We start from the raw sequence: 14,532 nt of genomic DNA, 5'->3' as shown, positions 1-14,532 counted from the left end.
TAGCATGTGAGGGACTAGATGCGTATTGTAATAAACTAACAATAAGCCTACGAACCGAATTGAAATGAGACTAAGGTGAGTTGTAAACATACATTAATGACTGAAATACAAGAGAGTACAGCCGGCATCCAAGTAATGCAGGAACATAAACAGATCCTATGATATTGAGCTAGCGATGATGAGAAAATGCTACGACACCTTAAATCGGCAAATAAGACAACCAAAATCACAAGTAAACAGTGAAGAAGACATAACTATGCAGCTAACCAATCTAACTTAAAAGCAAATGAACCTCGCCATTCCAATCAAAACGAGGCAGCGACTCGACTGAATATAAAAATACAAAATCGAGCTAACAAATTGTGACGATCAATATGATCTCCAAAACGAGTTCACTGATGCTTATTAATACACATTTATAACTAAAAACTCACATAAAAGTGAAACCAAAACAGACACCAATGCAAGGAATCGACTCCACTTAGCGAAACGGGTACAAAAATGTGATACAACACACCGTATCGAAATAGAATGTAAGGGGGAACAAAATTACCTTTCTTGGGGCAGCGACTGAGACAAGCGAGCAAGGAAACAATCTTCACCACGAGACTCGAACACGAACGACGGACGAGAATTCCGGGCAGAACCTCAGACTCGAATGAAACTTGAGAAAACCGATGCAAAATGAAGTAGTAACGTGATACTCCTATCGAAACTCAATTCTCTCGACCTTGAATGTGTTTCTATATATATATATATATATATATATATATATATATATATATATTTTAGCTATTTGCTTAACTTGCTCTTCGTGTTTTTTTTTGCTCCAAAAATTCCTACCGAAAAAAAAGAACCTCCTCCACAGTGAATAAAAATGGGGTTTATATAGTGGGGGAAATTAGGGTTCGGAAAAATGGGGGAAACAGATCAAAAATCCGGATAGACAAAACCCAACTCCAATTCAAATTCAAAATCTTTCAGCCCTTTTAGGGAGACAACCTTTTCCATGAGGTTTTAACTCATTCCGAAAGGGGAAAGGAGGGCGGACGGCTGGGATCGATCTCCCGTCCTTGGGACTCGACGTGGCGTCCATCCACACAAGTCAAGGACGGGAGACACGGCTGGCAGGATGAATTTGCAGGCGGCTTTGCCCTGCTATACGAGTAAAGTTGTTTGAGACTGAGGAAGAAGAAGCATAGCTGTACGATTCACGCGCAATTGACGTCGTTTGAGACTGTTGCTCGTTGTATGCTCACGCGTCGGACTGCTACTGTAAGGATTGTGTTGTTAACGTTGTGGATTTGCTCTGTACAGCTACTGGTTCTCTTGATAATGTTGAAATGAACGTTGCTATGTGTCTTTTAGAATTGGAATGGGGTGGGTCATAGAGGAAATGGGCTGGATGGGTCGGCTGGGAATTAATTGGGCTGGGAATATTAGTGGGCTGTTGGAATTTTATATTGGTGTATGTAATGTGTTTTGGGTTTGTTTAGTGGAATTAAAATAAGGAAAAATTAGCAATTAAGTCATAATACCTAACATAATTAGTTAAAATAACAACACTTTAAAATATTTATTTAAAATGACAGAATGACAATATTTTTATAAAATAACATGTATTCAGATTTTAGTATTTAAAATTAATTTTATTTATGGAAAGAGTCCTATATTGGACCTAATTATATACCATAACCGTTAAAAGAAAGAAAAATTAAACCAATAAACATTAACCTTTTTTCAACTCCATTCACGTTTCTTCCCCACTTTTCACGTTTCTTCCCCACCTTTCATGTTTCAAGTTTATCTTTCTTCAAGGTGCTAAATTGTTGTTCATCAAGCAATCTTCTTTATTGTTAAATGAATCTATTTATTAATTCAAACAGATTTATCGATTGACAAGGTAATTTCCATTATCCATTTTGATTTGATGTTTAAATCACTGATTCTATATATTACGGATTTTCAGTTGAATTTTTCAATTTTTATGTGATTTTGTTTAGTTATTCATCAAATGATTTTCAATTTTTTTCAAATTTTTTTGTGATTTTCTTTTAATTTTTCAGATTTTGGAGAATCTAGAAATTCATATGTATGTTTATTTTGTTTGATATTTAATACATTCTAATTTTTGATAATTTCGAAATTCAAATTATCAAAAAATTTGTCTTCATATTTGAGATTTAGTAGATTGTAGTAACTACATTAGCACACATACATCATATATTCTTTGATTTTTTTATACATTCATATTTAATAATTTCGAATTTTGCTTATAGGGTTACTAATGCACAAGTGAATACGGATTCGGATTCGGTTTTGATGGAAAAAAAATCGGAAAAAAGAACATAGTAGATGAAGAAGAAGAAGAAAGACAAAGTCAAAGAAGAAGGTTACAAAATTGTATTCATACCACAACTGTATTCCTATTAATTTTTGTTTGTCAATTGTTTTTCTTTTACTCATCATTTGTATTTTTATTTTAAAACATTGTATTTCTTTTTTAGTTTGTAGTAATTTAAATAGGTATATAATGTATTCGTCACAATTATGATTGAATACATAATTTATATAATTGTGACGAATACATTATAAGAAGGGAAATGGAAACTTATTGGTATTCATTTTTTCGTTTGAAATACAAAATCATACTGAAATACAACCTGATATTTGAAATACAAACTTAGTAAGACATATTTTGTATTTTATTTGGCTAAAGCAATATAATTTTAAGAATACATAATATATAAAATTGTGTGACGAATACATCACAAGAAGGGGAATACAAAATTATTGGTATTCATTTTGCGTTTGATATACAAAATGATATTGAAATACAACATGATATTTGAAATAAAAACTAAGCTAGAAAATACTTTCTGCAAATTTAAAGTGAAATAATAATATAACAAAATTGGATATTGAAATATAAATACAATTTATTTTGAATAAACTTATTCTATGTATTGTATATGTATTCATCGCAATTGTATTTTTCAATATCATTTTGATCTACATCTAATTTGTATTTATATTTTGGTATATACTACACAACTGCCTTTATTTTTGTACTTGAACTAGAATGCCAAAGAGTTCTATTCATAATAAATCAATACCAACATTTTTTGTATTTTAAATTAGTTATACATATCATTAGGTATTCGAATACATTTCGGATGAACACATATTCAAAGAAGTTCAAACATTTAAATATCCAAAACAGAGGGCATTAGAAATTTTCCAACACTTCCACTCATATAAGATATAAAATACAAACTACTGTTTCCAAAAATAAATTAAAATTCTTAAGAACAAAGAAAAAAACGCTAGAAAGAAAAATGGCAACATATGCTTTTTCAAAAACGTAACTGATGTTAAATTTTTTTAAAAAAATTACCTTTTTTGAAATTTTTGTTCCATGATTTTCTCTATTCAGTTATTAATTATCTGTATTCTTTCAAATTAATCAAAATAAAATAAATACATAACTCAATCCTTAACAAACTAAAATATTGACATTTTAAATAAATAGTGAAACTATTGCTAAGGAGTCCCATTAAAAGCTAAAATATTGTTGTTTTGAAAATTTTCCCTTAAAATAATGGGTTTGGGCTAAGAATGTGAGGAAATTAATGGAACCGGTGGGCTGGAAGAGTTGAGAGTGTGTCCATTGAATTGCGAATATAGCCAAATTGAAATTACTTAGCAAACTCGACTAACAAATAAGTAAAGACGAATTAATATAATTAACCAACGAGCTTTCTAATCTTAACGAAATAAAATAGTTAACTCAAACATAAACTAAATAATTTAAAATATAAACTATTATATAACTCAACTAACTAACCAAAATATTTAATTAAAAACAAAATCTTTTCGAGATGATTTTCAAATAATTATAAAATATACTAATCATATACATAATTATATAAAACATATTCATTATTCGAAATACTATAAAAATCGATTGAAATTATTTAAACTAATCTTGAAACTATTTGAATTTTATAAATCTAATTATTCTAAATCGTTTGAAAATTAAGAAGCTCAGAAAATTAGTTATTATCGGGGAGGGTCGAATTTGGGTGTCAACAGTTAGAATATCTATTTTCTTTTCTATATACATTTTTCAGAAGTAGCATACTAAAAGACACGAATATTTATAAAATGTGAACTATAAACTATAATTTAAACTTTGCTGGAGGAAGTGTTATTTGGAATCTAAACCTAATAGACACTTTTTGAAAGTCAATAACAAAAAAAGGTTGCTAAAAAATTACACATACCAAAAGAAAGTGAGAATATCTATTTACTTTTCTATATACATTTTTCATAAGTAACATATTAAAAGACATGTATCTATAAAATATGAATTGTTAACTATAATTTTATATTTTTTAGGAACAGATGTAAATTCAAGTTCGAAGGAAACGTTTTAGAAGCCCATAAAAGAAAATGTTGCTCAAAAATTCACACAACAAAAAATGTTATTTGTTAATTATGAAGTGTTATTCTTTTAATTGTGCATTTATCTTTTATCTTTTGTAATTGCCGAAGGAAAAGGAAGTCATATTTGGGGGGAAGACAATGTGAAGAAAGAACAAGACACCAAAGAGTTTTCTTCAATATTTTTTTAATTATATATTTCATAAGGCACAATGCATATGATCATAATGAGAAAACTTAGTAGGCATTAAGCCACTTTCATTGTACAATTTTTTAAAAAAACAATTGTTATTTTCAAAATGTAAATAATTTATGAAAATTGGAGTTTTGTAATGCAAGTTCTAATTATTTTTTACATTTTGTCAACAATTTGAAGTGAAAATACATTTTGAGTTGAATTTTAAAACTTCGTAGTCAATATCTTTTTCGAAGTTGAAATTCAAAAATAAAATAAAATAAATTTATAATCAAATGCCTCCTTTAATAACTTATGATTGGATAGGCATGAGAGAGATATTAACTTGCAAGAAATGGAAAAATATTGATAGTTTAATTTTTAAAATTATTTCCTACCGTATGATATACATTAATTATTTTTCTAAGAAAAATTTAGTTTCTTATTGTTTGTAGTTTTTCTGTTTCTTTTTTAAATTTAGTCATGAAAACTTAAAATAATAGAATGGTCAAATGAAGGTCTAATGATAAAATGAATTTTCACAATTCAATGATATTTGATGAAATCATAAAAATATATATGATATTTTTGAACTTGAGGCACATAAAACAAAAAAAACGTGTTTTAAAATGATTATTAGCCACCATGTATTCTAAGTACAACTTTAATTTTCAATATTATTTATTTCTTATCTTTCTTTTATTTTTATTTTTTGTTTTTCAAGTTTAAATAGCTAATTTAAATAGATTGTTTTGCCTTTATATTGAAATGTTTTTTTACCAATACTTCAAGATAAGTTTTTTGTATAGAATGTTAAAAGAATTATAAAAAGATGATAGAATCATAAATGATATTTTTTACATAGTATTTTTTATAGTGATTCTAGAAGTAATTATTTATATATATTATGGTTTAGCTAAAATTTACACTTTGTTTAAATGAGCAAAAGTAATTATTTTATAAAATTTAAAATAAATGAAAGGAAAAACTATGTATAGATAAAAGATTAGACAAGCAAAACTAAAAAAAATTCTTTTCGTTGCAAAAATAAGGAGCATAAATTTAGTGAGATAAAAAATATTTTCAGAAGATAAAAGACTTTTAAGCGATTTAAAATTATAAAAGATATAAAATTTAAATACTAATTATAAACTTAATTAAAACTTGAAATCTGAAATATTTAGTCATTAGGATGATACTATAAATATATAGAATATTTTAAGTAGTTAATTATTCTAAAAAGTTATTTAGTGAATTTAACGAGCTATTGCACGGATAAAGTTCACTAGTTTACAATATTCCAAAAAGAAATTAACTGGTGAATTTCCTCTTTATAGTAAGTCAAAATTCCTTCCGTCGGCGGCCGTCATCCGCCGACGTCATCCCGTCGCCGGAAGGAACGCTGGTGAAAACATCTCCACGGGATCTGTAGATACACAAATTTCAGACAGAATTGCATTTGATAGATTGCAAAAAAGTGCAAAGAGGAGGAGAGAAAGCAGGAAATTGGAATCATGATAACGCGATCGAATTTGGCGGAGCAGCTGAGAGAGTATCAGATTCGATCAAAGCACGATTGGGCTTCCGTCTCCTTCTTTTCCTCCACCTCTAATCTCACATCTACAGCTTCAAGGTATTCTATCAATTCATTTCTCGCTTCTGCAATCATTTTATTGAAAACCTACATTTAGTAATTCCTGAGACAAATCCAGGATTTTAATCGGTGAATCAATGCACTTCTATGGCTAAATGTTGATTTTGTTTATGAAAATTTATCATTTCGGATTGATAATTGTGAGGTCTCAGGTTTAAATCCCAGCAGAGACTAAAACACAAGGTAGTTGGTTCATGTTTGTGATGGGAGGTGATAGTTATCCCGTGGAATAATCGATGTGTGCACTATAGCTGACCTGGACACCAGGATTATCAAATTTTTTTCAATCAATACAAGTTGTTCCTGTTATCTAATCAATATGTGCTTCTGAAAGTCTATTTTTCTTTGTTGGTATTATTAGGAAATTTGTGTTTGTCAAAGTTTAGGATTACTTGATTGAATGTTACATATGAACTTTATATGTTAGCTCGAAATGAGACGTGGGAATTGTTAATTCTTACTCTGCCTTTTTACCTCACTTCTCTGCACCTAGTAGAGTTTTGAAGCGAGTAAATTATTGCATGGCCAATAAAACGAGGAAGGTGAAATGCCCAACTTCGAAACAATTACAGTTGAATATTGAAATCAACGTAACACCTTAGGATTAAAGGGAAGAAAGCAAATGGTAGAATGGAGAAATGATCAGCTCCGATCTTTTTTACAATGTTGTATTTCATTGATAGTGAACTGGAAGAATGAGTGAATTGCATCTTTGCGCCTGGTCCTAGAACTTACTTTTGTGGAAGAACTAGCAGCATGCTAGCTGATTTTATCATTTCCTTAACAGTTTAGTGCATAATGTCATTGCAGCTTCTGACTATTTGTTGTTCTGAGCATTCTTTTCTCTTATTTCCTTTTTCTTTTACCTTGATGCAGGGCGGATGTCGTGATGTTTGTAATTTGTGAACTGGTTATCTTGGCACTCCTGGTTTTCTCAGTAGTTTCATTGTACTTCACACATCTAAAACTTGCATTTATCTTAGTAAGTTCTAGCTTGCTATTGCTTGTATGCGTGACAATTGCAAAGCAAGTTACAGAAGCCAGGAAGAAGAAGCGAAGAATGCTTCTTCCATTATCAATGTAGAAATGTGCGATGAAAAATCTTTTTGCTATGCCCAACCTATATTTTAATGTGAAATGTCAACTTATAATTTTGTCCTTTTTTTTTTCCTTTTCTGAATTCCTTTTGACACAAGTAATTGTAGTAGAGGCAAGCTGATTAATTGGTGCAGATTTTGAGATCATTTGACATCAGAGCTGTTATTTTTGTTATATACTTCATAGGTGTCTGGGCTTGTTGATAAAGCTTCATGTAAGTTTAGCCTCAGTCCTGAAATGTAATTCTCGTGTACCTTCATACTTAAATCTCTATTTAGTCTTACATTTTATCGTCACGAAGGCATTTGTTCTGTCAACGTTGTTCCCAAATCATGAAGAATACTGATCTTTGATGTCTGCGCTTTGTTTTCCTTAACAAGCATTAGGATATTTATACAATACATCATTGAAATTGACAACAAGAAATAAGTGCTTGTGTGCTTTTATATTTACAGAGCCCATGAAGAGGCTTCAACTTGGGCATCTTGTTGGCTGGCTGCTGTTAAGGTTATTTTTCTCCCCAGTTTCAACCAATTATGTTCCTAGTTAGATTTTATCGCTTACCCGAACTTTTGTGGTATTCACTGGGTCTTGAAGAAATGGACATCCATACCTTGAGTTGCTATTGTCCATATTGCACCAGATACCAAAAGAACACTTAGAACCAATCCGAAAAGTCCAAGTGACCAATTAACAAACCAACTTGGACTATATCTGTTAGGTTTCTTGATCATTATCCACATTAGACAAGGATATGCCAAGGTAACAGTCAGAGCAATGCCACCAATAAGCCCAGCCAAACTTGGCAAAAAAGGGAGTGCCACTGATATGAAAAATGTTAGGCATCCAAAGAATACCCTCAATCCTGTTCTAAGCCACCATGGACATGGTTTCTTCTTCTTGCTGGTGTACTTACACTCCCAATTGTCAAACACTGGCATTGCATAGATTTGGAATGAGGTAAGGCAATGGATTGCCACCAGTAAACTTGTTGTCCCTAGAATTACTTTTGAAGTGTCTTCTCCATGGTACTTGTCCAATGCACTCAATATCCCTCCATTTGGCATCTGCCATGACAGTAAAAGAAGTTAATATTCAACTTCTCTTCCTTCTTTCTAAGGTTGATCAAATGTCTAAAAACAGTAACTAAACTTTTAAGAGTGGTTTACACAAATAGCCACTTTTGTTGCCTTGTGTTTAGAAGTTGGTCAACCTTTCAAATTAAACCAGTGGTATTATGTCCAAAAGTGGTTTAAGTTTAGAAGTTGGATATCAAAACTAATATTCAGACCTTGGGTTTAAGTTTGAAAAAGTGGTCAAATTTTAAATAAAATGCCACAAAAGTGGCTATCTAGTGTAAACAGTCCAAATTGTAAAAGATCTTACCAGGTTTCCATAAGCCCAGTAGCCTCCAATTGCCAATGGAAACAAACACAAAGCAATGATAGAATATGAGAACTTGACTCCTTTCCACATTGGCACATGAGATGGATTCTTTAAGCTAGAAGGCATTGTACCCTGCGACACAACCAACCAATATTTAAAAAACAACACTTTTATAATAACATATAAAAAGTTGAAATTGTAAAATTGGTTAGTTAATAAACAAACCTGAATCTCAAGAACAAGATTATGGCCCCTGAATGCAAAAACTATCATTCCAAGAGCATTCAAGATGGCACAAATTGTTGCAACATCAGATGTATTTTCAACATGTTCAAATGAAACACCTTCTGGCCTTTCTTTTACAACAGAAATTACCCATGTCAAGGTGCAATAGGTCACCGCGGAGATCGAACCGACGAGAGAAATTCCAGCAATGGAATTTAAATTAGGAAGCTGAGCAAGAACTATGGCTGAAACTGTGAACACAATGTACCACTCTATGGTACTTAGAGTGGTTATATGGCTTTTAGAAGCACAAACAGTTTGGAAGAAAATCTTCATAGTGCTACCTCCAATCATAATAAGTGTAACACAAGTACCACCTGATAGGTACATTGTTGGAAATAGAGCCAATATCTTCCCAAGTTTTTCACCTACGCAACATTTAATAAACTCGGTAAGGCATAGTACAAGTTCACATACTACGTGTGTTTTTGAACTCGATCACATGGTGTAGCCTGAGGGTTTAATCAGTGAAGTAATTGTTATGCTTACCGAAAGCAGCCATTGAGAGGCCAAGATAACGGCTATTGCGAATGCCAGGGGTAAATTCATGAAGTTGGATGAGTAACCAAAGTGTGTATAATTGCCACATAAATACTAATGATAGGCTTATGATCCCCCATATCCTACAATTTATCAAAATCCAAAGCTAATCAGTACACAGCACAACAATCCAACATTTGGTATTATAACTAGTGTAATTTCACATGTAAGGTCTGAAGAAGATGAATAATTGTATACAGATCTTACTCTACCTTTTATGGGGGCAGATCAGTGATTGTTTCTGATAGACTCTTGATTCAAGATAAACATTTTTCAGAATAAGTATGAAAAAAACAATACAAAATAAAAGGCTATGATGGAAAACAAAAAATAATTAAGTCATTTTCCAATAATTGATACTAGTTCCACGGTTTACACCCAAAATAAAGAAAAAAATACTCCCTACTTAATTTTGGACAGATGACATTCTCCTTCCCAATAACTATATCAACTCTCAACTTTATATCACTGCTTTAACAAACACTTACATAGATACTATTATATCAGTAATTTTGGTACAATTTTTATTTTTTTAAAAAACAATCATTTTTTAGTAGGGAAAATTTTCATAAAAAACATTTCATGTTTACTAATATCATTATCAATTCTTAATAAATATTTTGAAAAATATTTTCCATTCTCTTCACCAAACACCAAAATAAAATCTAAAGATTTGAAAAATGACTTTTGTCATACCAAACAATACACCTTTAATTTATTTTCCCTTTAGCAAGAAATTAAAGAAACATACAAGCTTATGAAAACACAACAACAACATATACCCGTGAGGTCTGGAGAGGGTACTGAAGTGTACAAATAACCTTTCTATTACCTTATGGGGGCAGAGGGATTGTTTTAGTTAAACCTTCGGCTCAAGAAAAATCGTTTTTTTCAAACAAGAGTAAATAAACAAGTTTTGATGATTATTGTACATACCATCCAAGTGTAATAAAAGCAAGAGGAAGAAGTAGAGCTTGGACACCAATCCCAGAACAAAGTGTATGAAATGCAGCATAATATGCATTTCCACTTCTTGATTCAGTGATTGGAAGCCAAGCATCTTGAGCAGGATCATGAAGCTTTGTAAGATGACCAATTTCTTCCATATATGTTAAAGCTTTCTTCATTATTGGACTTGCACTTGCTAAAGGACTCGTTAATATTTTTGAAGAAAATGGACTTTTTGGTGTTTTAGGAATAATATTATTGGAATCATGAGGAGATGATGTTGAAGAAATTGTAGTACTAATATTTTTCATTTCTTCTACCACTAACTCACTTTCCATGATATATTTTCTTGTAGTAATTGGATGATTTTCTTCTACACTATGCTTCTTTTTATATAGTGAAAAAGTAGCAACTTTGAAATTTGACTAGACCCCACATTTTGTCTCTTATTACATACCTAGTAATTACTAGGAGTAAGCAACTTGGTTACTACATTCAAGATTCATTTGGTTCACACTTCTTAGTTTTGTTTTTTTTTGTTTTTTTTTTTTCGCCTGGTGTTCGTATCTATATTGAAGGTTTGATTAATTAGAATTCACATCACATTTTTCATGGAAAATTTTAAGTTTTTTTAATTTTCAGGACTTTAACTTAAATTGTCTGATTAAAGATTAGCTATTTATCACTCCACACAATATTAATAGTTATTGTTGATTTATATCCTAGAATATTGTCTTAATTACATTGAATAAACGGAAAAAAAAAGTTATATATGAACTTGTTCATATTATGGATTCTCAAGTTTAATAAATAAAAAACAGATCAACAAGTTTAGCTAATTAGTATTTTCAACCGAGAACACAGATATACATGTAGAAAGTTATGTGGAAATTTAATCATTAACATTTTAACAAATATTACATTTCCAAATCCATAATTAATTCAAAATAAAAATAAGTTTAATGGTGGGAATTCAAAAATTAAAACTATTAAATTTAAATTCTGAATTTGTAGCTAGCGTAAAATATATTCATCATCAAACACATGTGTTTATGTATGTTCTTTGATAATTAATTATTCAAATGAATAGTAAGATATCACTCCATGAGCCGCCTATACTTTTAAAAAATTAGACAAAAATATGATAATCTTGTATTGAAAAATAAATATACTAAATTTCATTATTTTGAGAACTATGGAATATATACCCTTCGCACTAAAATTAGAGCAAATTTTCTTAAAGTCCAAATTAAATGAAGATGCAAAGAAACCTCTGAGTTCCACTTTTAGGAATATATATATATATAAAATAAAATTTATTTTTCTTTTTTTTTTAATCATATTTTTCAGCTTGAGGTGCAAGGAAATTTCATTTCATTATTTAGAAAAGCTAAACTTGTATATATATATATATATATTTGAATTAATACAATATGTGTGTTGCCACAATTTTCTCTTCCGAGGAAACTACTTAAACCAAATCTAAATCAAATGATCTTGTTTTGAATAATTTAATGGTGGAAATATTTGAAAATAAACTCAAAACAAAGGGAAAACATACCATTATTGGGTGCTTTCTTCTCTTCGAATCTTGAATTATATGATCATCTCAATCAAAAGTTTAAGCTATTAGATAGAATACTATTTACTTCTTTCGTCCGTCTTTACTCGTCCAGTATTAATTTGACATACTTCTTAAAAAATAATAAATAAAATGACAATTTTACTATCCACCCCTTTGAATATAATAAATCCAGTATTTTGACAAATGCATTGGGGAAATTATAACTACCATTAATAATAAAAGTAAATTAAAAATTAAGTATTGAATTATCTCTTTACGAAAAGACTTGCAAGACTAAGGTAAGGCTTGACTTTACTAGTCCCATCCCTACGACCCTTACTCTTCTAAGGTATTTTCCATTTTCCATACTGGATAAATAAAAATTGTCAAAGAGAACATTAATTGTATTATGTGTATACGTCATCCCTCATGTGTGACCCTATTCTTTTTCATGATCAAACACATAGAAATATTTTTTCCTTGTATAAATGTAAAAACTCTTGTATGCTAGCTCTATCGATATCATGCATGTTCAACTACTTGATCTAAAAGGGTACGCATATTTTTATTTATGATGAACTAGAAAAGAATACTATTTATTTACATGATGGAACAACAAAAATTCTTTAGTCTTCAATTAATAAATTCAGTAAGAACATAATATTCAAAGTTCAAAATTGATACAATCAAGAATTTTTTAGTCTCAATTAATAAATTCACTAGTAATTAAATTATCCTTATTAAGATTGCCTCTATATATATATATATTTGAATTAATACAATATGTGTGTTGCCACAATTTTCTCTTTCGAGGAAACTACTTAAACCAAATCTAAATCAAAAGATCTTGTATTGAATAATTTAATGGTGGAAATATTTGAAAATAAACTCAAAACAAAGGGAAATCATACCATTATTGGGTGCTTTCTTCTCTTCGAATCTTGAATTATATGATCATCTCAATCAAAAGTTTAAGCTATTAGATAGAACATTATTTATTTCTTTCGTCCGTCTTTACTCGTCCAGTATTAATTTGACATATTTCTTAAAAAATAATAACTAAAATGACGCTTTTACTATCCACCCCTTTGAATATAATAAATCCAGTATTTCAACAAATGCATTGGGGAAATTACGACTACCATTAATAATAAAAGTAAATTAAAAATTAAGTATTGAATTATCTCTTTACGAAAAGACTTGCAAGACTAAGGTAAGGCTTGACTTTACTAGTCCCATCCCTACGACCCTTACTCTTCTAAGGTATTTTCCATTTTCCATACTGGATAAATAAAAATTGTCAAAGAGAACATTAATTGTATTATGTGTATACGTCATCCCTCATGTGTGACCCTATTCTTTTTCATGATCAAACACATAGAAATATTTTTTCCTTGTATAAATGTAAAAACTCTTGTATGCTAGCTCTATCGATATCATGCATGTTCAACTACTTGATCTAAAAGGGTACGCATATTTTTATTTATGATGAACTAGAAAAGAATACTATTTATTTACATGATGGAACAACAAAAATTCTTTAGTCTTCAATTAATAAATTCAGTAAGAACATAATATTCAAAGTTCAAAATTGATACAATCAAGAATTTTTTAGTCTCAATTAATAAATTCACTAGTAATTAAATTATCCTTATTAAGATTGCCTCTATATATATATATATATATATATATATATATATATATTTGAATTAATACAATATGTGTGTTGCCACAATTTTCTCTTTCGAGGAAACTACTTAAACCAAATCTAAATCAAAAGATCTTGTATTGAATAATTTAATGGTGGAAATATTTGAAAATAAACTCAAAACAAAGGGAAATCATACCATTATTGGGTGCTTTCTTCTCTTCGAATCTTGAATTATATGATCATCTCAATCAAAAGTTTAAGCTATTAGATAGAACATTATTTATTTCTTTCGTCCGTCTTTACTCGTCCAGTATTAATTTGACATATTTCTTAAAAAATAATAACTAAAATGACGCTTTTACTATCCACCCCTTTGAATATAATAAATCCAGTATTTCAACAAATGCATTGGGGAAATTACGACTACCATTAATAATAAAAGTAAATTAAAAATTAAGTATTGAATTATCTCTTTACGAAAAGACTTGCAAGACTAAGGTAAGGCTTGACTTTACTAGTCCCATCCCTACGACCCTTACTCTTCTAAGGTATTTTCCATTTTCCATACTGGATAAATAAAAATTGTCAAAGAGAACATTAATTGTATTATGTGTATACGCCGTCCCTCATGTGTAACCCTATTCTTTTTCATGATCAAACACATAGAAATATTTTTTCCTTGTATAAATGTAAAAACTCTTGTATGCTAGCTCTATCGATATCATGCATGTTCAACTACTTGATCTAAAAGGGTACACACATTTTTATTTATGATGAACTAGAAA

The 14,532-nt window shown here is 29.9% G+C and overlaps 2 protein-coding genes across 3 annotated transcripts; one reads left to right on the top strand and one right to left on the bottom strand.

Moving 5' to 3' along the window:
- The first annotated feature begins 5,910 nt into the window (after positions 1 to 5,910).
- Positions 5,911 to 7,900, top strand: LOC125827959 (uncharacterized). Of its 2 annotated transcripts, XM_049507291.1 has the most exons (3): positions 5,942 to 6,254; positions 7,152 to 7,257; positions 7,829 to 7,900. In XM_049507291.1, the coding sequence occupies exons 1-3, from the start codon at positions 6,136 to 6,138 to the stop codon at positions 7,835 to 7,837; spliced, it is 234 nt and encodes a 77-aa protein (XP_049363248.1). In that variant the 5' UTR covers positions 5,942 to 6,135; the 3' UTR covers positions 7,838 to 7,900. The 2 variants fall into 2 exon arrangements, with proteins under 2 accessions (XP_049363247.1, XP_049363248.1); XM_049507290.1 differs by lacking the exon at positions 7,829 to 7,900 and having other exon boundaries at positions 5,911 to 6,254; positions 7,152 to 7,690.
- LOC125827936 (lysine histidine transporter-like 8) lies at positions 7,898 to 10,885 on the bottom strand. Its single transcript, XM_049507269.1, has 5 exons — positions 10,521 to 10,885; positions 9,534 to 9,667; positions 8,985 to 9,412; positions 8,760 to 8,891; positions 7,898 to 8,440 (listed from the first exon to the last, which is right to left on the bottom strand). The coding sequence occupies exons 1-5, from the start codon at positions 10,868 to 10,870 to the stop codon at positions 7,955 to 7,957; spliced, it is 1,530 nt and encodes a 509-aa protein (XP_049363226.1). The 5' UTR covers positions 10,871 to 10,885; the 3' UTR covers positions 7,898 to 7,954.
- Between the last annotated feature and the right edge of the window lie 3,647 nt (positions 10,886 to 14,532).

Source organism: Solanum verrucosum, unplaced genomic scaffold, assembly GCF_900185275.1.
Source record: "Solanum verrucosum unplaced genomic scaffold, falcon-dt-bn FXZP01000064.1, whole genome shotgun sequence".
Classification (NCBI taxonomy): Eukaryota; Viridiplantae; Streptophyta; class Magnoliopsida; order Solanales; family Solanaceae; genus Solanum; species Solanum verrucosum.
Note: the sequence above shows the minus strand (reverse complement) of the source record. Positions and strands in the feature narration are given on the sequence as shown.